Source organism: Schistocerca gregaria, chromosome 5, assembly GCF_023897955.1.
Source record: "Schistocerca gregaria isolate iqSchGreg1 chromosome 5, iqSchGreg1.2, whole genome shotgun sequence".
NCBI lineage: Eukaryota > Metazoa > Arthropoda > Insecta > Orthoptera > Acrididae > Schistocerca > Schistocerca gregaria.
The window spans coordinates 82722629-82746977 of record NC_064924.1 but is presented as its reverse complement, the minus strand read 5'-3'; the positions used below and the strand labels follow the sequence as shown (position 1 = coordinate 82746977).

General features: G+C 39.7%; 1 protein-coding gene across 1 annotated transcript in view; it reads right to left on the bottom strand.

Annotated features, from left to right (window-relative positions):
- LOC126272923 (Bardet-Biedl syndrome 4 protein-like) overlaps positions 1-16136 on the bottom strand; it is a 108421-nt gene extending 92285 nt beyond the window's left edge. The window contains exons 1-3 of the mRNA XM_049976214.1: positions 15875-16136; positions 15594-15736; positions 15331-15443 (exon numbers count right to left, since the gene is read on the bottom strand). Of these exons, the coding sequence (XP_049832171.1) occupies positions 15331-15443; positions 15594-15736; positions 15875-15989 (371 nt within the window). The 5' untranslated portion in view covers positions 15990-16136. The remainder of the gene's footprint in view (positions 1-15330; positions 15444-15593; positions 15737-15874) is intronic.
- Positions 16137-24349: the final 8213 nt, after the last annotated feature.

The window sequence follows — 24349 nt, the reverse complement described above, 5'->3', positions numbered from 1 at the left end:
TTATAAAGACAAAAATGAACTACCTTAAAACGACTATTGAAATACCACAAAATCAACATTAATACACAATAAAAACTACTATATTTTGATTGTACTGACAACGGGCACTGCTGTGCCTACTAGTTTGACAATACAGCAAATAAGCAATCATTCTGTGGAGCTTCAGTTGATTTTGAATGGAAATGTGTTTTTTCAACAGAGTGCAATAGATATTTAAAATAATTAAATAACCTAATATTTATCACACAATTTCAAGCAGATACCTCACAAAATGAAAACTGATATACATATGCAAGTACCAATCTCATCTGCAACATGATTCTCATTTCCTTTCTATAACACTGTAATGTTAATATTAATATACTGGAACTTCCATCAATAGACATATATTATAGAGTGCAAATAGAGAAACAATTCTTTCCTCTCATAATATTGCAACATTAGAAAGACATTTCAGTATATTTCACATACACACAAAAGTGAAAGAAAACCTGCTAGCTTCTGGGTTAAGGACACACGGCCACAGGAGAGATAGAGAGAGAGAGGGTGGGGGAGGGGTGAACATACTCTCTCACTTGAGAAAGGATTTATTCTAGAATGTTTTCTTTGTCTTTTATGTATATCTGGCAATGACTTCACACTGCTGCTATTCAATGAGTGGCCTCTTTTAATTCCAAATTATTTACATTCTGCCATTACTTTCTTGAACTTTCCTTATTAAATATACAGTTTTACAGATAATTTTTATACTAAAAATTCTAGCACAATCCTTTCATTTATTTTTCTTTTTACTGCCATGCTATTCCTAATTAACAACATCTGGGAGGAAGATAGCCTTCCATCCAGTCCCAAGTCCAGATAAAGTGGGAAGGTTAATCGTTGGACTAACCATTCAACATTGTAAAAAAACTGGAGGGTTCCTCTACGCTCACACCCAGCCTCGGACTGGAATGAATGTTACGGCAAACAACCCAAGCTTATGAATAAAGGACACACAATCAAAGGTAAATACAGAAACATCTCATTAGTATATGTCCACACCCCAACTGAGGACAAGAAGGAAGACATAAAAGATGAATTCTACAATACCTTACACCAGAAGTGCTCCAGATTAACACAGTATGAAATCAGAATTGTGCTGGAAGATTTAAATGCCAAAATAGGGCAAGAATATCAATGGTAACCATATATATGCATGTTAAGCTTGTACATTCTGTTTCATGGTGATACAAGCCTCATCAACTTCACCACAGCCAGAAACATGCAAATAGTCAGTACATCATTTCCCCATAGAGACATGCATATAGAAACATTGACCTCACCAGATGATCTAACTAGGAACTAAATAGACCACATGTTGATAGAGAAAAAACATAAAAAGGTAGTAACTGATGTTAGGACAATGAGATAGGCTGAGATAGGATTAAAACATTCTCCTGTGGTTATAAAGATGAACGAAGTAAGAGCAACTGCGGCAAAAGAGCCCAAAGAGTATATGGGTGTAGGCAAAAAGAAGACCAAGTGAATAAACTGTTTAAGATTAAGGTTACAAATGGATTCACAGGATCATGGAATGAAAGCAATAGGAAAGAAGATGAAGATATCAATACAAAATGGAAGAAGAAGGAGACAGCACAGGAACTATTAGGAGATAACAATAATAGCAATATTAAGCACGAACCATGGTTCAATGAAACATGTAGAAAAGCTGTTCAGGCCAGGAAGACAGCCACACAGGCAATGATGAGCAATAATAACAATGAAAACCAAATAAAATACTGGACAACCATGAGATAAATGAGCAGAACAATCAGGCGAGAGAAAACATCACTCATAAATAAACAGATAGAGAAGGCAGAGGAGGATTACAGCCAGAAAAATAGTAAATAGTTTTACAGGACAATGAGAAGCTATAGAAAGGAGTACAGAGATAAGTCTGTAATAATGAAGGATGAGAATGGGAAACTGATCACTACAAATGAAGGAAATCTAGAGAACTGGAGAAGATACTTCAAAGAACTACTGCACAATCTGGTACACACCTACAAGAATGAAAACAGGGCAGAAAACAACCAGAATATACAACCACTAGTCGAAGAGCCAACTCTGATGGAGGGGAATGAGGCAATAAAAAGACTGAAATGGGAAAGCCTCAAGCACACAATGATATCAGCAAAGTTCACCAAAGAAGGGGGAGACAAGACATAGGAATGGTTAGCCAAACTCATAAAAGAGGAGTAGAGGAAAGAAGTAATGCCAGAGGAATGGAAAACTGCTGCTGTATTTCCCATATACAAGAAGAGAGACAAAATATTGACATAGAACTATAGAGGGATATCTCTATCATTCATGTGCTATAAAATAACCCCAAGAATTATACTGAACAAGCTCAACGCATGCACTGAAGAAATATTAGACACAGCACAACTGGAGTTTCAAAAGGGTAAGTCAACAGCCAACCAAACATTCACACTAAGACAAATACTAGATAAGAACTGATCAGGATACCTTCTGTAAGTTTATAACTTCAACAAAGCATATGACAGTGCAGTAAGATAGGAGGTGTGGAAGATAATGGCAAAGTGTGGGATACGGATATGCTGACAAATCTAACTAAAGTGTGTGTAATAGAATCAAAGTGTAGAGTGAAAGTACAGGGGGACTTCTCAGAAACATTTGAGGTAAAAACAGGAGTGAGACAGGAAAATTTTCAATTTTGCACTCAACAGCATCCTGAGGAGAGTAATACAAGAAACTGCAGGAGTCATCATAGGGGAAAAAATAAATGTTGTGGCTTTCATAGATAATATTGTGGCGATAGGAAGGAGCATGGAAGACATGGAGAAACTGGAAACTATATTGATGGAAGAAGCTAAGAAAATAGGTCTAAGTATCAACGAAAATAAAACAAAGTTCATTGTAATAGGAAGAAGAGCTCAGTTAGGACCAAACCATCTAACAATCAGAAACCTGAATGAGATTTTCACTCTGCAGCGGAGTGTGCACTGACATGAAACTTCCTGGCAGATTAAAACTGTGTGCTGGACCGAAACTCAAACTAGGGACCTTTGTCTTTCGCGCGCGAGTGCTCTACCGACAGAGCTACTCAAGCACGACTCACATCCTGTCCTCACAGCTTTACTTCTGCCAGCACTTGCCTGCGAAAGGCAAAGGTCCCAAGTTTGAGTCTCGGTCCAGCACACAGTTTTAATCTTCCAGGAAGTTTCAATCAGAAACCTAACCAACACAGAAGAGAGAAAACAATATTGTGAAATGGAAAGTTGCTACTCACCATATAGCAGAGATGCTGAGTCACAGATAGACACAACAAAAAGACTGTCACAAATGATAGCTTTTGGACAGTAAGGCCTTTGTCAGAATTAGACAGCAAACACACACATATACAGGGTGTTACAAAAAGGTACAACCAAACTTTCAGGAAACATTCCTCACACACAAATAAAGAAAACATGTTATGTGGACATGTGTCCGGAAACGTTTAATATCCATGTCAGAGCTCATTTTCGTTTCGACAGTATGTACTGTACTTCCTCGATTCACCACCAGTTGGCCCAATTGAAGGAAGGTAATGTTGACTTCGGTGCTTGTGTTGACATGCGGCTCATTGCTCTACAGTACTAGCATCAACCACATCAGTACGTAGCATCAACAGGTTAGTGTTCATCACGAACGTTGTTTTGCAGTCAGTGCAATGTTTGCAAATGCGGAGTTGGCAGATGCCCATTTGATGTATGGATTAGCACAGGGCAATAGCCGTGGCGTGGTACATTTGTATCGAGACAGATTTCCGGAACGAAGGTATCCTGACGAAGACATTCAAAGCAATTGATCAGCGTCTTAGGGAGCCTATGACTTGCGACTGGAGAAGACCTAGAACAACGAGGACACCTGCAATGGACGAGGCAATTCTTTGTGCAGTTGACGATAACCCTAATGTCGGCGGGAAAGAAGTTGCTGCTGTACAAGGTAACGTTGAGCACGTCACTGTATGGAGAGTGCTACAGGAGAACCAATTGTTTCCGTACCATGTACAGAATGTGCAGGCACTATCAGCAGCTGATTGGCCTCCACGGGTACACTTCTGCGAATTCTTTTCCTGTAACAAAGTGTTTGAAGTCACGCTGGTACATTCTGTTGCCGTGTGTTTCCATTCCATGATTAATGTGATTTGAGGAGAAGTAATAAAATGAGCTCTAACATGGAAAGTAAGCGTTTCCGGACACATGTCCACATAACATATTTTCTTTCTTTGTGTGTGAGGAATGTTTCCTGAAAGTTTGGCCATACCTTTTTGTAACACCCTGTATACTCATGCAAGTATAACTCACACACACATGACTGAAGTCTCAGTTGCCTAAGATCGTAATGAGAATTCAAAAAATGGTTCAAATGGCTCTAAGCACTAGGGGATTTAACATTGGAAGTCATCAGTCCCCTAGACTTAGAACTACCTAAATCTAACTAACCTAAGGACATCACACATATCCATGCCCGAGGCAGGATTCGAACCGGCAACCATAGCAGCAGCACGGTTCCGGGCTGAAGTGCCTAGAACCGCTCGGCCACAGTGGCTAGCTCGAAAATTCAAGCCAGGAGAAGATGTCTAGGAACTATACACAACATTATAAGATCTAAGTTACTATCTAGGCAGGCAAAAATAAGAATATATCAGACCATCATCAAAGCAATAGTGTACTAAGCAAGCAAGGCATGGATCCTGAAAAAAGCAGAGAAAAAGCTTATCACTTTTGAAAATAAAGTACTGAGAAAAATATATGTACCAGTGAAAGAAAATGAACACTACCTGACATCATAGCCAGTGTGAAAACCAAAAGACTCAGGAGTATGGACATGCGAGAAGTAGAGGAGATAACATAGTAATAAAGACAGTGATGGACGGATAAGCCGAAGGAACGAGACCATTAGGATGACTGAGAATGAAATGGAAGGATAATACCATGGCAGACATGCAGATGCTGTGTCTGGGAGATGAAGATGCAGCTGACAAGAAAGTATGGAAGGCTGAATGAGTGAGGCCAAGGACTGCCTGTGGTTTGTTTGGCCAGTACAAGTCAGTAGGTAAGCTATCCTCAATTTTTTACCTATTTAGTTCTCTCTCTTCTTCAGTTATTCACTTCATTTTCTAAATTTCACACACATAAATCAGTACTTCACTTTCAGTTTTGAGGAAGTGCTAGGATTCTAACAACCAGTATAAACACCACACAGTTGTATGGTTAAATGAAAATGCTAAAAAATATGCAATAGGAGTCAAATTAAAGTATTATGTCCAGGAATGTTTTTCCCCCTAGCTAAGAAGAAGAGACATATTGAGTGTGTAAGTCATCAGTGTCAAGTTTCAAGGAAAAGAAGTAGTGTAGTAACAGCATGAAAATCACCACTAAAGAATATGTCTCAGAGAAAACACTCACTCTGTTTGTTTCTTTGGGACGCGATGATCCTGCACTGCTGTCACAATTTGCCTCCAGTTCTTATGCCACCTCCTCCCACTCAGTGAAACCCAGCATTCTGCAGTCACCTCATCTCACCATCTGCTTCTTGGTCTTCCAGGGGGTCTTCAGCTTCCACCTTCTTAACATATATCTGACACACTATTCTGCCTTTCTCCATTCTGACAACATGGCCTGCCCTTTGCAAATGTCATCTTGCTTTGGAGATTTTCACTACCATGGGTTGGTTGACTAGCTTAACTATCTCTTTGTTGAATCTCCAAACCCATCTTCATGTTGCTTAGTCAAATGCTGGCCCAAACATTTTTGGTACACTATATTTTCGAAGACTGAAAGCTGGTGCTTCTTGTTCTTCATTATGCCCTGTGCTTTGGATCTGTATTGCAGTGCTGGCCAGATGATGGTGTTGTAGAGTTCCAGCTTGATTTTCCTGGTCCAGAGTTTGGAGGATAGAAGTTATTGGAGGGAAAAGTAAATTTTGCAGTCTGTCTGGTTTGGTATTCAACTTGTCTTCTATTGCAATCACTTATAATTACACTAAGATGTTTGAAGTTGGGAGTGTTCTTGAAAGTGTAGTTATCTATGAAGGTTATCACACTGTCCTGCAGTCATATTTTCCCCTTGTATGATCTTGTGTTCTGAAACTTCCTGGAAGACTAAAACTTCATAGACTTACAACTTCTAGTTGTGACTGAAATCACAGCCAGATTCTTTAAAATTGTTAGCGTGATATATGTGAAGAGCAGAGTTTCTGTGAAGTTTGTAAGGTAGCAGATGAGGTATTTGCACAAGTAAAGTTGTGATGAGAGGTCATGAGACATCCTTGGATAGCTCAATTGGTACAGCACCTGTCCACAAAAGGCTTAAGTCCTAAGTTCAAGTTTCACAGTTTCAATCTGACAGGCAATTTCATATCAGTGCACACTCTGCTGCACAGTGAAAATTTCACTCTGGATCTTGTATTCTGTTTTTTCTTCATTAGCTTTTAAATCTACTTTCAGGGCAGTATTATTTAGCTTCTTGAACACTGTGTCAGTTTCACCACTGTTATTTCCTCTTAAAATTATGTCATCTGCATACTTCAGTATATTTGGGTGTTTATCTGTGATGTTTTCATTTGTTGCTCATTTGGTTTCTCTTCCCACAATTCCTATGACATTTTTGAAGACAAATAGGGTTAAAGCATCACCTAGCTTCAGCCCAGTTTTGTTCTCAAAACAACTGGAGCCACAGTGTGTCACCCACTGCCTTCTCCACACACACTTGAACTAAGATGATGAGTTTCTTGGGGATTCCATATTCTGCCATGATTTCCCATACCATTTCTCTGTGCACTGAATTGTATGCTATCTGAAAGTTATGAACACACAATGAACGGATGCTCTTGTTATATTCCCATATTTTTTAATTGTCAATTTTGATGTATAATATGCTTTCTATTTTGATCTATTTTTCCAAAAACCATTCTGGGAGTCACCTATTGCATCCTTGGTATAGGCGACGAGTCTTTGCTACATTACATCTGACAGTACTTTGTAAGCTATGACTAATAGGGACATTCCTACAATTATGTTTATCTGCTTTTTTGTGTACAAGGACAATGATTGATTCCTTCGAATCATCAGGTATTTTTTCATCTTGCCAAATTTTAAGAATAAGATGAAATAAATTGTCATGAATTTTATGATCATCATATTTCAGCATTTCCTTGGTATTCCATCTGTTCCTACTGCTTAGTGGTTTCTAGGTTTTTTTTTTTTCTTCAAACTGTTAATTACCTCTTTGTATGCTGGGTCATTTACAACAGGTTCAACTGTTGTAGTGCAAGTTTTCTCGAGCTTGTTTTCTGATAGAAATTAGTGGCAGAATATTTACATCAGTCCTAGAGGACACAGGGAAATCTATGTTCAATAAAAGAGAGGGAAAAACAAATATGGAGAGAAGAAAGGAGAAGACTATTTTGCTTCACACTGCATCAACAACATGGCCATTAAATTTGGTGCCCAAGTTCGTATTGGAGAAGGACGAGGAAGTGAAGTCACAGAGCCCTGCTCAAAACACCCATCAGCAAATTAGCAAAACCACAAAATCTTCAATCCAGGTAGCCAGTTGAATATTCGAACTCCATTTCTCCCTTATTCAAGTGTGGTATCTCAAGTGCTGGTAAATATGGAGGATGAGGATAAGATAGAAGTGAGAAGACATATATTGATGGTGGTGGGAAAAAGGTCAGAGAGGATTTGGGAATGCAACATTACTCTCCAATATGACATCAAAAATGTGTCATTCGATCTCCAAAAATGAATGGTCTCACACAAAAAGTAGGAACATGAATTTCACTTTACACATGGCAAGTTTCTGTGGGTTACCTATGTCACAAAAGTTAATATTTGACAGAATAGTTAATTTATACAAACCGTTTTAATAGTTGTTAATCTTTGGCATTCAAGACAAGTTACTGTCATCATCCTGGTGGTATCATCTCGGCTTGAGATCACATTATAAAAAATATAGTTAATGAGACAGAAGAAATACAGTAACATTGGGTTTTACATTTACATTTATACTCCCAAGCCACCCAACGGTGTGTGGTGGAGGGCACTTTACGTGCCACTGTCATTACCCCCCTTTTCTGTTCCAGTTGCATATGGTTCACGGGAAGAACGACTGTCTGAAAGCCTCCATGCGCACTCGAATCTCTCTAATTTTACATTCGTGATCTGCTCCGGAGGTATAAGTAGAGGCAAGCAATATATTCGATACCTCATCCAGAAACGCACCCTCTCGAAACCTGGCGAGCAAGCTATACCGCGATGCAGAGCGCCTCTCTTGAAGAGTCTGCCACTTGAGTTTGCTAAACATCACCATAACGCTATCATGGTTACAAAATAACCCTGAGACGAAACACACCGCTCTTCTTTGGATCTTCTCTATCTCCTCCGTCAACCCGATCTTGTACGGATCCCTCACTGATCAGCAATACTCGAGTATAGGTCAAACGAGTGTTTTGTAAGCCACATCCTTTGTTGATGGACTACATTTTCTAAGGACTCTACCAATGAATCTCAACCTGGTACCCGCCTTACAAACAATTAATTTTATGTGATCATTCCACTTCAAATCGTTCCGCACGCATACGCCCAGATATTATACAGAAGTAACTGCTACCAGTGTTTGTTCTGCTATCATATAATCATAAAATAAAGGATCCTTCTTTCTGTGTATTCACAATACATTACATTTATCTATGTTAAGGTTCAGTTGCCACTCCCTACACCAAGTGCCTATCCACTGCAAATCTTCCTGCATTTCGCTACAATTTTCTAATGCTGCAACTTCTCTGTATACTACAGCATCATCCGCGAAAAGCCGAATGGAACTTCCGACACTATCTACTAGGTCATTTATATATATATTGTGAAAAGCAATGATCCGATAACACTCCCCTGTGGCACGCCAGAGGTTACCTTAACGTCTGTAGACATCTCTCCATTGATAACAACATGCCATGTTCTTTTTGCTAAAAACTCTTCAATCCAGCCACACAGCTGGTCTGATATTCCGTAGGCTCTTACTTTATTTATCAGGCGACAGTGTGGAACTGTATTGAACACCTTCCGGAAGCCAAGGAAAATAGCATCTACCTGGGAGCCTGTATCTAATATTTTCTGGGTGTCATGAACAAATAAAGCGAGTTGGGTCTCACACAATCGCTGTTTCCGGAATCCATGTTGATTCCTACAGAGTAGATTCTGGGTTTCCAAAAACGACATGATACGCAAGCAAAAAACATGTTCTAAAATTCTACAACAGATTGACGTCAGAGATATAGGTCTATAGTTTTGCGCATCTGCTCGACGACCCTTCTTGAAGATTGAGACTACCTGTGCTCTTTTCCAATCATTTGGAACCTTCCATTCCTCTAGAGACTTGCAGTACACGGCTGTTAGAAGGGGGGCAAGTTCTTTCGCACACTCTGTGTAGAAGCGAATTGGTATCCCGTCAGGTCCAGTGGACTTTCCTCTGTTGAGTGATTCCAGTTGCTTTTCTATTCCTTGGACACTTATTTCGATGTCAGCCATTTTTTCGTTTGCGCGAGGATTTAGAGAAGGAACTGCAGTGCGGTCTTCCTCTGTGAAACAGCTTTGGAAAAAGGTGTTTAGCATTTCAGCTTTACGTGTGTCATCCTCTGTTTCAATGCCATCATCATCCCGGAGTATCTGGATATGCTGTTTCGAACCACTTACTGATTTAACGTAAGACCAGAACTTCCTAGGATTTTCTGTCAAGTCGGTACATAGAATTTTACTTTCGAATTCACTGAACGGTTCATGCATAGCCCTCCTTACGCTAACTTTGACATTGTTTAGCTTCTGTTTGTCTGAGAGGTTTTGGCTGTGTTTAAACTTGGAGTGACGCTCTCTTTGCTTTCGCAGTAGTTTCCTAACTTTGTTGTTGAACCACGGTGGGTTTTTCCCATCCCTCACAGTTTTACTCGGCACGTACCTGTCTAAAATGCATTTTACAATTGCCTTGAACTTTTTCCATAAACACTCAACATTGTCAGTGTCGGAAAAGAAATTTTTGTTTTGATCTGTTGGGTAGTCTGAAATCTGCCTTCTATTACTCTTGCTAAACAGATAAACTTTCCTCCCGTTTTTTATATTCCTATTAACTTCCATATTTAGGGATGCTGCAACGGCCTTATGATCACTGATTCCGTTCTGCACTTACAGAGTCGAAAAGTTCGGGTCTGTTTGTTATCAGTAGGTCCAAGATGTTATATACACAAGTCGGTTCTCTGTTTAATTGCTCGAGGTAATTCTCGGATAGTGCACTCAGTATAATGTCACTCGATGCTCCGTCCCTACCACCCATCCTAAACATCTGAGTGTCCCAGTCTATATCTGGTAAATTGAAATCTCCACCTCAGACTATAACATGCTGAGAAAATTTATGTGAAATGTATTCCAAATTTTCGCTCAGTTGTTCTGCCACTAATGCTGCTGAGTCGGGAGGTCGGTAAAAGGAGCCAACTATTAACCTAGCTCAGTTGTTGAGTGTCTTCATGTGAGGAGATTTGGAACAAAAGAATAATGAAACTGAATGTCTGAAAAATATGTCCCTGAAATACTGTCAGAGTTGTAAATGATGAAGCAAAAAGAAAGGAAGAAATAAAAGACATGCTGGCAGGTGGTAGGAAGGCTAACAGGAGGAGGACACAGTCTGACGATTTTGTTGTGTCTACTATCAACACATTCCATCTGTAAGAGTTGAGGGGAGAGGAACTTCAAGATCGTGTAGGAAAAGAAAGTGTACAGCAGACTCTGCACACCAATAGGAAGGATGAGGAAGCAGATACTACTCAAAATAACCATCACCAAATTAGTAAAACCACAAAAAGCATCAATCAGGGTAACACAGTACGGAAGAAGAGAGCACTGCTGCTACATACCAGTGGCACAGGAGAAGTTATGGGAGGAGTATCCTATCACCAGCCATTTCAAGTCAAGTGCTGGGCTGAATCATTGACAGAAAATGGGAGCCTATGTGCAAGGATTTCACAAAAGATGATCAGGCCACAATAGAGCTTAAAACCACGAAGACACTGCAGAAATTAAAAAATAAGAAGTAAGCAGGTGTAGATGAGGTTTCACTCTCTGTTCTTAAGTTGTGCATAGACAGCATAAAATCCCCAGCAACAAACATAAAAAAATGAGCCCTTTAGTCGAGTATTTCTCCAGTGTGCCTACGAGTTGTGCCATTACTAAACAAAGATAATGCTGAGGGTATTGAAAATACAGGCCAGTTTCACTATGGTTGTATTCACAGCAATAACTGAATCAGTCATTAAGGAAAGACTAAATAGTTACATGAACAAAAACAACTTTTTAAACAAAGCAGTGTGGTTTCAAAAGTGGTGAAATACACCTGCTGGTCACTACAGATTTCACAAAACTGGTACTTGAAGCTCTTGATAAGAATGGCTGTGTTACAGGCATAGTCCTTGACTTGTTCAAGGCTTCTGATACAGTTGACCATAAAATATTAGTAAACAAGGTAGGATCACAAGGCATAACAGGAATATAGTACAAACGCTTCCACTCATACTTGGAAAACAGTGTGCAAAAAGTAGAAAGAGTTCACACATCCAGTGGTCATAAATCTTTAGTAAAATAAGCCAGACAAGAAACACACAAACATAGGTGTTTCTAGGGTAGTGTTTTGGTTTCAAGTCTGTTTTGAATATATATATATAAATAACTTTCCCAGAACATAGCTGTCAAGCTTGACAAGAGGCTGTCAGTAACCACACAGCAAATTTGGAGGGTGCCGTTCCCAGTCCAGCTGTAAATTGTTTTGTTACTCTGCCATCCACTGTATTAACACTCTGGTGCTTCCCAATATAAGTATCTGAATTTGCTACAGTACTTAGGCATACTTTTGCAGTTTGCAATCATCTTTTACTTTCATTTTTACCCCACTTTCACTCCAAATATCATTTGCACTGTTTAATTTTCCATTATCATTTGTATCAGGCTTGTCTTTTAAGAAACTTAATAGCTGCTGAAGGACTAAAAAAATGGTAATTCCTTGCCTTTTTTTTACAAAAAACTAAGTTAAAGAAATCCTAAGCAGCAAACACCACATAAATAATTTACTTAAATTGTAAAAAGACAAATAAGACCACCAAACACACAAAATTTCACAAAATTATCAAATATTTCATCAGTCTCTAATAATTTACTCCCAGCTCGATTTTTTTTTTTTTTTTTTTAAGTAAAGGAGAAGGGCATTAATATGAAAGCATCAGTGTGCTTTGTATTATTTAGTATGGATAAATGAGTGAATTGTGTATCTTGTGACATCACCTGATTAGAAAAACCACAACAGCTTACACATGAATGCCTTGAACTTGCAACGTGATTTGATCTGAAAGCAGTTTTATTCCTAACTTCTAAGCAGACATGTGCACAATGAAAATTTTTTGTCATCACTTAGAAAGATATGGAGACAAAATCATTCACAGACAAGTTTACTATGTACACAGGAAGGAAACCTTTACAATCTATTATAAAACATTTTAGTAGCATAAGTGAGTGAAATGTACACAGCACCTTTTCCAACTTTTTAAAGCTTCAAATTGTAAAATGTTAACTTCCATAATCTCTTAGTAACTCCCCATAACCTATAATTAAGGACAAGCTCTCTCCTGGTGACAACAACATTATAGTCATTCAACTGCTACAAAGGAAAGAAAATGAAACCTTCATGGATGTTTACGATTGGTTAGTGTGTAATACACTGACAGTGAACATGAAAAAAACAAACAGTATGCACTTCAGCATTATAGAGAGAACACACATCTGTTGCACTACACATAGTTAATAATTTTACTGATAGCGTAACAAAAAATTTTAGGGATGTATACTGATTGTCAGTTAACATGGGACAAACACACGAAGAGGGTAGAAAAAAAAAGTCACCAGCATGTTCAGCTTTTAACAGCAAATGTTTTGTGGTAGCATGCTTTCGTACTCTAAAATCTTGGCTATGGGATTCTTTTCTGGGGATCGAAGACACAAAAGATGGATGCAGTTTTTAAACTGCAGAAAAGGGCCAAAAGAATAAAATATAATAACTACAAGTAGTAGATGGACCCATTGTAAAGAACTGTTTAAAAACGTGGGTACTGGTACACATACTGTGCCATGTGAGTACATCTTCAATCTGTTTCGCATGTTAGAGAAAATATTGCTAAGTGTTTCATTACGAGTACTCATGGAACAAGAGCCAGTCTGGACTTACAATTACCAAGGAAAAACAAACAAAAATCTAAAAATGGTATATTCTATCATGGAATAAAGCTGTATAATAAAGTGTCCAAGCAGATGAAAAGGTTACTAAGATACACCTGTTTAAAAAGGGAGCTAAAGCATTCTTTGTATGTAATGTTTTAGCAAGAAGATTACTTATATGATTCAGAATAGTGGTTAATAATGGAGGGTTAACAACACCACCTTATCATATTATGATACTGCAATGCTATTGCAATACAATCATGTGAAAAGATCTATAATGCATGATAGTATTGTCTTGTCATTGTCCCAAGTCCAGCATCACACTCATCATGGAGGGGGAGGGGGATGTCAGTCTGAGGTGAGCATATGAAGGCGTGTTTGGGGAATTGTGTAGTGGCATATTTACGAGCCTGGAATCAGTTTTCCCTATGGACTGGAGTTAGTGCAGGGGCACAGCGCAGCAAGTTCATGGTTCTGAAATCATCAGCAGACTTTTTGATGTCTGCAGTGATGAAGGGCAAAAAGTGTTTATATGAAAGGACTTCGTACTAAAGGTACCAACCAAATGAGGGTGCAGCTGTTAAGATCTTGACCTCATATTCTGGAGAAGTACCTTGCTCTGTCAGTATAGTCATCCTGATTTAAGTCCAAAATCATTTCAGACAAGTGAAAGGATGGTTCCTTCATCAGAGTCACAGCTATCTATCTCTCCTTGCCTCATAAAAGGATACTTAGGCCCCTACATCTGATGTATATGTACTTTTTTTTAGCAATTTATTTTCATTCTATTCTATCATACAGGGGCACATCCTGGGATAACCTGACAAACCGAGAAAAAGCTTTTAGTCTGCAATAAGACTCATTTGTGGTGCAAATTCAAGAACATCATGTAGACACCTGTTCAAGGAACTTCGTATCCTAACCACTGCTTCTCAGTATATTTATTTCTAAATGAAATTTTTTGCAACTAAATTATCTCTATTTCCACCCAATAGCTCAATACATAGTATCAATACCAGGGGATAAGAACAATCCACACAAAAAATCTAAAAATCACTTACCTTGGTCCAAAAGGGAGTCCACTACTCAGGAAAACATATTTTCAATAAATTGCCAGCAACCATTAAAATCTTGGTTTCAGGTAGTGCACAGTTTAAACAGAATGTAAAAGACTTTTTGATAAGCAAACCCCTACTACTCAATAGATGAATATCTTAACAGGGAGTGTTAGACCAGCTTCAGTAAAAAGTCTGTTACATTTCAGTTTTGACAGTATTGGGTGACAACAGTAATGATTACATATTTCATGTATGATAAATTTATTAAAAGTGCATAATTACATTTCATTCTGACAGTTTATTAAAGAGGATCCAGTTTACTGTAATGTATTTACCTATTTTGACCATCACATGACAAATGATCAGGGTAGTCAGTATTATATTCAAATGTTTTGTGTTTTTCATACTTTCTGACTTGTCTACACCCACGAGAATTATCTCATTAAGGTCTATGGAATGTAAACCGAATGTAATCTAATCTAATTGTATTTTCGTTACAAATCTAATATCAGGTTACCTTCCATTCGGAAAGTGGGTGCACTCAGCGACTGTTATGTGACTTACAAATTACAGAGTGCAGCAATCAGTTGTCCTATTTTAGACTGACACCCAAACAACAGGGACGTACATGCATTGAGGTTAGAAAATAGTGCATTGAGAATGGCCAGCTACGAGCCGAAATCTGGATTTGCGTAATAAAATCTAAAAAAGGACGACTGATTGCTGCACTCTATAATTTATAAATCATATATCATGTACGATGATACCTGGATGAATAAATGTGTGGGCCAATTGAAAATAAATAATTACAATTTGAAAATTGTCTATTTTCTGTTAATAATGTACCATTCAATACATGCAGTAAGTAACAACTTTATGTACGAAGGAAAGTAAGTAATTAATTTATAGTAGATACTATGAAATGAAATCTAGAATAAAAAGAGTTATCTCATTCAAATCCTTCAAAATATTACTTACAGAGATCTTGCAACCTGCTTGATGTTGTCTACGTTCATGGGATTAATGGCATGACATGTTTGAAAATACTCGAGGGAATCTTGGATTCTTCCTTCGTGCCTCAGTATTAAACCCTACAAGGCGTAAATACATTTTAATTCATGTTTGTCATGTTATTATAAGTACGTAAAATTGAATATTCTGCACAGAACATTTTGAATGTGTATACGATAATCAAGATCAGCAAAATCTACAACTACGAAAAAAAAACTGTTCGTTGATACCTGCATATAGTTTGCGAATTCAGAGAATCCTTTGCTCTTCTCAAGTTCTTCTTGGATTAATATTTTACATATCCCGAATTCCTTTCGTGCGTAATGTAGATGTATCAACCAATTACGACTTTCAATTAACGGGCAATCTGGAACTATAACATGAAAACTGGTGAGAACAAAACGTGGAAGAACAAACTCTTACGTCCTTCATACCAAGTGGTTAATCACTGCAAAATCAAAATTCTCAACAGACTTCAAATGCAGTTAAACAGATTTTCAATCAATCATACCTTTTCTCTGTCTCCCCACACCACTTCTGGCGACGCTTGACACTCGCGCCGAATTTGATATTCCAACACTGGGCCGACCGTTTGGTATTCCATGATGTGTATTTACAGAATTCATGATTTATGACTCTTCACCAATTAAAATCTAAAATGTGTAACACGCACGTTACTGGCGTTGTAGCAATAACAACCTTCACAAGATATCTACCAAAACATTGACTTCGCTCACAGAATAGCGTTCTGTTTGCAGGTTCACGTTGCCTAGCAACCACCAACAACTAGCATTGCCGACCTACCAGAGATAAATTTACCGTTAAATATACGTGTTTTCCCTGCCACAAATTCGGGAGTCGAGCGAGTGTCATCATTACATATTATGTCAGTTATATTCTTGAACGTTTCGTGAAAAACGCAGTAAGGTTACTCGGGGCAACTGAAGAATGGGATACAACTCGTCGCCTTTGACTAATGACATTGTGACGACGTATTACAGCAGTGACTTCTGTATTACAGTGACAGTAGTCCGGAGTCGATAGTTGAGACGGCTAAGAAGTTCACCGCCGTTGTTTATCTTTGTAATTTACTGGTTGTCATAGTTTAGTATTCATCAGCGTAATAATAAAGAATTGGTTTTTGGAATCGACGCAAGTGCGTCGGATAATAGTTAGCGGCTACATTGGTGTCCCCGAACGGTAAAGAATACAGTGCAAATCACAAATAAAAAGCAGTGTTGCACAACGATGGAAGATCAACGGGAAGATACGAGCGTACAAATGAACGATTCCGCCACAGCAACCGGAAGTACAACTACAACACTACGTTTGCCGAAATTTTGGACCACATTGCCGAAAGAGTGGTTTATAAGAACCGAGAACATTTTCCAGCAATATAATGTGAACAGCGACAGTGACAAACTAAGCCGTATTTTCGCGAATATGGACCAAGAGCAAGCAAAGGTAGCACAAGAACTCATCATGAAGCCAGGTCATGAGCAATCGTATCAAGCCTTCAATGAGACATCCTAAAAGGCTTAGTATTGCCCAAGCAATAACGCTTGTAGCGTGTTTTGTTTGAGAAAGCAATTGGAGATCGTTCTCCGTCAGAATTACCACGACATTTACGCAACTTAGCAGGACATTGCAGTGGCGCAGCTACGTAAACAAGGGCACTGGGGAAAAAATGAAACTGGGGCTCATATAAACTAAACTAAATACTTAACAAAAGCAAAACTACTTCGGAAACAGCTACTTACTTCCAACTGCATGGCATAATAAGACAAACTTATTTACTACTAAGTAAATTATAATGCGTAACACACATAGCAGGTACCATTTAATCGTACTTCCTAAGAGCATTATAAATGTGGTTGTTTCTTACGTTTTCACTCAAAAACGATTGGTTACATTTGGATGAAATTTTGCGCGTGGATAGTATACAGCTTGGGTAGGACATAGGATACTTTCATACCCATAGAATGATCACGTAGGATAATTTTCAGTGTTGGTTCATACTAGAGAACGAGGTCGCGGGTAGAAGCTAGTAAAAAGCCACGAAAACATCCGCGGAGCACATAGGGAACAGTCAAGTCAGGACTTGTACGTCCGCGGTGTCAGAGAGGTGTGAGGAGGCACGCTGTTATCAGTGTCAGCTACTCACTCTTGCTAAAGTACCGATCAACACGATTTCGTTTAGAATTACGATTTCCGATCGGCAAGCGTCCTCGATGGTGAGTGTTTATCGGAGGTGAGGGTATCATCTGAAGTGCCCCAGGGAAGCGTGGTAGGTCCGCTGTTGTTTTCTATCTACATAAATGATCTTTTGGATAGGGTGGATAGCAATGTGCGGCTGTTTGCTAATGATGATGTGGTGTACGGGAAGGTGTCTTCGTTGAGTGACTGTAGGAGGATACATGATGACTTGGACAGGATTTGTGATTGGTGTAAAGAATGGCAGCTACCTTTACATATAGATGAGTGTAAATTAATGCAGATGAATAGGAAAAAGAATCCCATAATATTTGAATACTCCATTAATAGTGTAGCGCTTGACAGTCACTTCGATTAAATATTTGGGCGTAACATTGCAGAGCAATATGAAGTGGGACAAGCATGTAATGGCAGTTGTGGGGAAGCCGGATAGTCGTCTTCGGTTCATTGGTAGAATTTTGGGAAAATGTGGTTCATCTGTAAAGGAGACCGCTTATAAAACAGTAGTACGACCTATTCTTGAGTACTGCTCGAGCGTTTGGGATCCCTATCAGGTCGGAGTGAGGGAGGACATAGAAGCAATTCAGAGGCGGGCTGTTACATTTGTTACTGATAGGTTTGATCATCACGCGAGTGTTACGGAAATGTTTCAGGAAATTAGGTGGGAGTCTCTGGAGGAAAGGAGGCGTTCTTTTCGTGAATGGCTACTGAGGAAATTTTGAGAACCAGCATTTGAGGCTGACTGCAGTACAATTTTACTGCCACCAACTTATATTTCGTGGAAAGACCGCAAAGATAAGATAAGAGAGATTAGGACTCGTACAGAGGCATATAGGCAGTCATTTTCCCGCTGGTTGTGGTACGAGGTACCCTCCACCACGCACCGTATGGTGGATTGCGGAGTATGTATGTAGATGTACATGTAGATGTGGACAGAAGGTAGGGCCATGTTTTCGCGGCTGTAGTAGATTGTAATTAATAACATAGCTACGCAATAAAAGGAAGTAGACAGTTTATTTTTAAAAGTTACTTTACATTCTTTTTCTGTCTTCAGTTTTTGCACATTCATCAGTAAGTCTCATTAAACCTAGATTTGATGCGGCCTAGTTTTCGGCTGCTATGAGTGCCACATGTTGAAGTCGAGCTTGACCCGTACTATTCCTCAAATAAGTTTTGATTATTATTAATTTTCTGAATGATCTTTCAGCTGTTACAGAAGTGACAGGTATTGTACAAATTAATAAACCTGCGGTAAACACGTCCGCCATGTCGCATCCTAGCACTGCATATTTAGTTATAATTTTCTCATGTATTTGGGAACAGCCCATGCCGGAGTAAATTTAGGTAGAACAAGGTGATAAGTATTAATAAATTGAAGGACTATTATATCAAAATATTTACTTCGGAACTGATCACATTTTTGTAATAAAGTTGCTTGATCTACAGTGACCAAAAATGAAGGTGTTAGAAAATTAAATATCTGATTCTAAATCATTTCTATAAAACATCAATTTTGTTTTAATATCTGCTAAAGCTCTGCTTGCCTCGTTCAAACCGATATCGCATCTTTGTAACATTTTGGCTGCATAATTGATGTCATTCAATATTTGGTACATTATTTCACAAAGGAATGCGAACTCGAAATTTAGCATTTTTGTTTCAATGCTTCAAAGCTTTCAAATTATGACTGGCGCAATGTACATAATCAGCATTTGGCAGAATATTCTTAATCTGTTTTTCTACACCATTATAAACACCACTCGTTGCAGTGGCTCCATCATAACCTAGATCCACACACTTTTTTAAACCAATATTTTCATCAATAAAAAATAATCTGCTTGACTTAATCTGCTGCGCCATGTTTGATAAATGCCTAAAAGCCTTAGAATATATTTTTTTTACCTCTGTATCGATTGGTTGTCCATTTTCCGACGTGGTTATTACTGCGTACCTCAGAATAATGCTTAGCTGATCTACCTTCGACGTATCCTGTGTAGTGTCCATTTTGATGGCGAAAAACGGTGATGTTCTAATTTGTTCTAGGAGTTCATTTTCAAGTTTGTTCCCTAAGCGCCGCGCGGGAGTAGCCGAGAGGTCTCAGGCGCTGCAGTCATGGACTGTGTGGCTGGTCCTGGCGGAGGTTCGAGTCCTCCCTCGGGCATGGGTGTGAGTGTTTGTCCTTAGGATGATTTTGGTTAAGTAGTGTGCCTAGGGACTGATGACCTTAGCAGTTAAGTCCCATAAGATTTCACACACATCTGAACATTTTTTTGGTTCCCTGAGCACTCAATCATTTCATTTTCAATTGTTGGACTCAAATACCTTGTAGACCCTAAAAGCAAAAAGGCGTGATTTTAAAAATGTTTGCGAATGTAAGCAACTGAAAAAATTAAAATATTTAAAATGCTAATAAAGTTCTTGGAAGTGAAAATGATTATATTTGGGCATCTCTAAAACTTGCCGCACAATGTGATCATACCTGTCTAAAAGCTCTACAAGAGACAGAAAATTACCATGGTATTCTCCCTCCTGATTTAAGTCTCTTAATGTCCTCTGAAAGTCAATGAACTTCTTGCGAGAGTAAGTTTGACATCAAATACCCTTGCAGGTACTATTTTCCAAAATGACGCATCTACCAATTTCATTTTCGATAGAATCATTCTTTTCCCAAAGTTTATACACAGCACGTTCTTCCGTATGGACGCTCTGAAAACTGTGTTCTTTAATTCTCTCTGATAACTGGGTCCAGTCCCGATTACCCGTATATCATACATGAAATGCAAGTTTTCTCACCTCCCGCCTAACTGTCATAGTACACATCACGTGCTTCCGTATGGCCACTCAGGGAACTGTGTTCTTTAATTCTCTCTGATAACTGCTTCCAGTCACGATTACCCATATAGCATACATGAAATCCAAGTTTTCTCACCTCCCGCCTAACTGTCATAGTACCTGCAGTGGATCCTGATGCAGTTTGGAATTCCTGTGTGATGGTCTGGATAGATGTCTGCCTATTACACATTGCGACCTTCTTCAGCTATCTGCGGTCTCTGTCAGTCAACAGATGAGGTCGGCCTGTACACTTTTGTGCTGTACGTATCCCTACATGTTTCTACTCCACTATCACATCGGAAACAGTGGACGCAGGGATGTTAGGAGTGTGGAAATCTCGCGCACAGAGTATGACGCAAGTGACACCCAATTACCTGACTACGTCCGAAGTCCGTGAGTTCCACAGAGCGCCCCATTCTTAGGGTGACCAGATGCAACTGTTTAAAAAGGAGGACAAACAGCTTCGAAAAGGACAAAAGAAGAAAAAAGTTGACACATCCAACGGGTCAGCTGCAGATGAGGACACCACCCATTAGCTTTGGGCAAGTCACGTGACTGCCGGGAATTACCGGTAAAACTAGTAGTTAATTGTTACTGATGGTCAGGTGGTGGTTAACTGAACAACATACAAAAATTAAAAACATTGATTGTGATGACAGGACGGCGTCAATTGCTTTGTTATGTCAACAACACGGAACTGTTTACAAACCGAAAAACGTAAAACCATTCACTTCCCTTCATTCGACGCACCGCTACCAACATCTACAATTCAAGCAGCAGCTGGCGACATGTAAACTGCACTTTAACCTTCTGAATATAAATAAACTGAATGACTACGAAACGATGAAATAAAACCATGACCCTTATCTGTCGAGTTATTTCTTACCTTTATTGGCCACTGAGACGTACGTTCCAGCTCCACATATCTCACATTCCGTTTCAAATTCATTTCTCCCTTTCTTAAAGCTGGATATTTGCAGGAAAGGACATTAGAAAATGTACACTTTCGTTTAGGCATAGCCAAATATTTTACGTAACTCACTCGGTTAAAAATTACACTCACAAATCACACGTGCACTACACGAGGCCAAGCCACTATAAAGTGAAGATACGAAACGAAAATTTTAAATAATCGATATTTGCATTCGTTTATAGGTAGATCAACGATAACAATGACGATCCTGGTGCCATCTACTAACACCGCCTTCGTGCGGGTTTATCACGAAGGCTGTGCCAATAGTTAAAGTATTTAACAAAATATCAATAGAACTGGACGAATTGTAAATTTAACTGTATTACGCTCAACTTTGCGAAAAAGCCGGACACTGTAAAAATCCGCCCGGACCCCGGACAAAGAGCTAAAAAGGAGGACATGCCCGAATTAATCCGGACGTCTGGTCAGTCTACCCATTCTGCTCTCTCACGATGTCTAATGACTACTGAGATCGTTGATATGGAGTACCTGGCAGTAGGTGGCAGCACAATGCACTTAATATAAAAAACGTATATTTTTGGGGGTGTCCGGATACTTTTCATCGCATAGTGTATACAGGTCTACACAGGACGTATTATTTGCTGCACTGATGACGAGGCGATCACTAAAACAAAACACAATCATCCAAGACCAAGATCCACATGTTCTCTTCTTATTTTATGAAAGTCAGTGTGCAGTTGGTTACAACACTTTATCGGGCCTCTATGATTACGGATCATTTGCTTAGTGGCAGATGAATTACCATTCTTAATGATGTATCATTGCTTATCCACTATAACGTAGCCGCTCGTTGCTAAGGAGAATTCTGGGATGGTGCGGAGCAAGCAAGGCCTTGGCAGACGAGATAAAATCGGTACTTTGCAGGGCTGCAGTTCCGCGCGGCAGCAACAGTGTTCCGTAATAATACATTGTAGAGATTTCATATTCAAATGTAGTCACACACTGTATTGTCAGACACGCTGCTAGTGATTCAGCGCCACTCACTGTTAGTTTGCGAATATTGGCAGCCACAATAGCCCCGACTTCAACCGACAAGACCTGAACGGCGGCAGGGTCAAGGTCTTAGCGGATAAATGGTCCAAATGGCTCTGAGCACTATGGGACTTAACATCTGTGATCACCAGTCCCCTAGAACTTAGAACTACTTAAACCTAACTAACCTAAGGACATAACACACATCCATGCCCGAGGCAGGATTCGAAACTGCGACCGTAGCGGTCACGCGGTTCCAGACTGAAGCGCCTAGAACCGCACGGCCACATCGGCCCGGCTTCTTAGCGGATAAGCAGTATACCTTGTTATATCTATGTTCTGGAGGTGGAAGTAATTTTTGTTGCTGTGTTGTTCGAACCATTCACAGCCAGGACAAAAGCACCACAGACGCAAAGATGCGAGCTGGTGCCAGTGACACAGAGACTTGCCACTTGTCGGAATTCCACCAGCGACACGGGCGGAGTTGACGATGAAGGTATCGATTTCGCCTGGTCGAATTGCTGACTGAGTGCAATCCGCCAATGACTGGACTACAATGGACAGAAGACTGCACGAAAGTTAGAAGAGCAGCTCTCACCTGTTGTGTTAGCAGAAGGGCCAACACCGTGTTACTAGAGGAGGCCGAAATGCACGCGTTTTAGTTCACGCAGGCTGGCGTGAGGACGGAAGGACTATACTGACGTGAGGTCTGGAACATGAGAAGGAATTAGAATTCAGAAAGCGGACGGAATTAGTTTCATACTTAACTTTAATCCATCAATGATGAACGTCGCTCTTGACGGTACATGAGTCACAATATTATCAGTTCTGAATAGTAACTGAATATGGCGCCTTGCTAGGTCGTAACAAATGACGTAGCTGAAGGCTATGCTAAACTGTCGTCTCTGCAAATGTGAGCGTATGTAGACAGTGAACCATCGCTAGCAAAGTCGGCTGTACAACTGGGGCGAGTGCTAGGGAATCTCTCTCTAGACTAGACCTGTCGTGTGGCGGCGCTCGGTCTGTAATCACTGATAGTGGCGACACGCGGGTCCGACGTATGCTAACTGACCGCGGCCGATTTAAAGGCTACCACCTAGCAAGTGTGGTGTCTGGCGGCGACACCACATCACCCACTTGGTAACAGATACTCGTCAATGGCTGACTTAGATAGGGAAGTCGTTTAGTGATGTATTAGAAGTGAACACACAGTTGTTGTAAAATTCTTTTGCTTTGTACTCTGAAGTTTACCTACGATTATTTGCACTTACCCGTTGAGGGTCTTTTTTGTGTTACATTACATGCAGTGTTGCAGACTTCAGCTAGCCACAAAGATAAGTAAACCTTTTAACTCGTTTTTGTGACTTTGTTGCTAATTTATTGGAGTGCCGCAGAACCTTCGTTCTCCGACCCTGTTAGCTGGCCGTGAGGCATAGCTGTGTAGTAGTGGCAGGGAGAGTATTGCACCAGAAGTCGTTTCACGAGCTCACAAACTCGGCCTACCGTAATAACAGTGGCAACTCGGCCTCCACAGCAGTAACGACGAGGTCTTTGAACTGGTGACGAGGGTTTTAAAATTCGTGATTTCAGTTCGTGCCATTCGAAGTTTGCTGGCCAAGGTCCAAAAATTAAAAGTCGAATATTCTTGATACAAATTAGATATTATATAACTTTCTCGAACGTCGTTCGTGGAGGTCGGGGAGCCCCTTGAGATTGGGGGGCTTCGAGCACTGCCACGCTTTGCCCTATGGTAGCTAGCTTAGTCTATTTTCGGACGAAACATCACGTACTATTTGGCTCAACCGTTTTCAAACAGATATTGGATTAGTACGGTCAGTGGTCGATAGCGTGTCGCTATCAGAATTGGGGGACAAAGCGGACTTGATTTCCCATTTCTCACGAGCGACTACAATATCAAGGAAACGTGCCGTAGTTAAGGGGAATCGGAGGACAGACCTCAAGAGGACAACATAG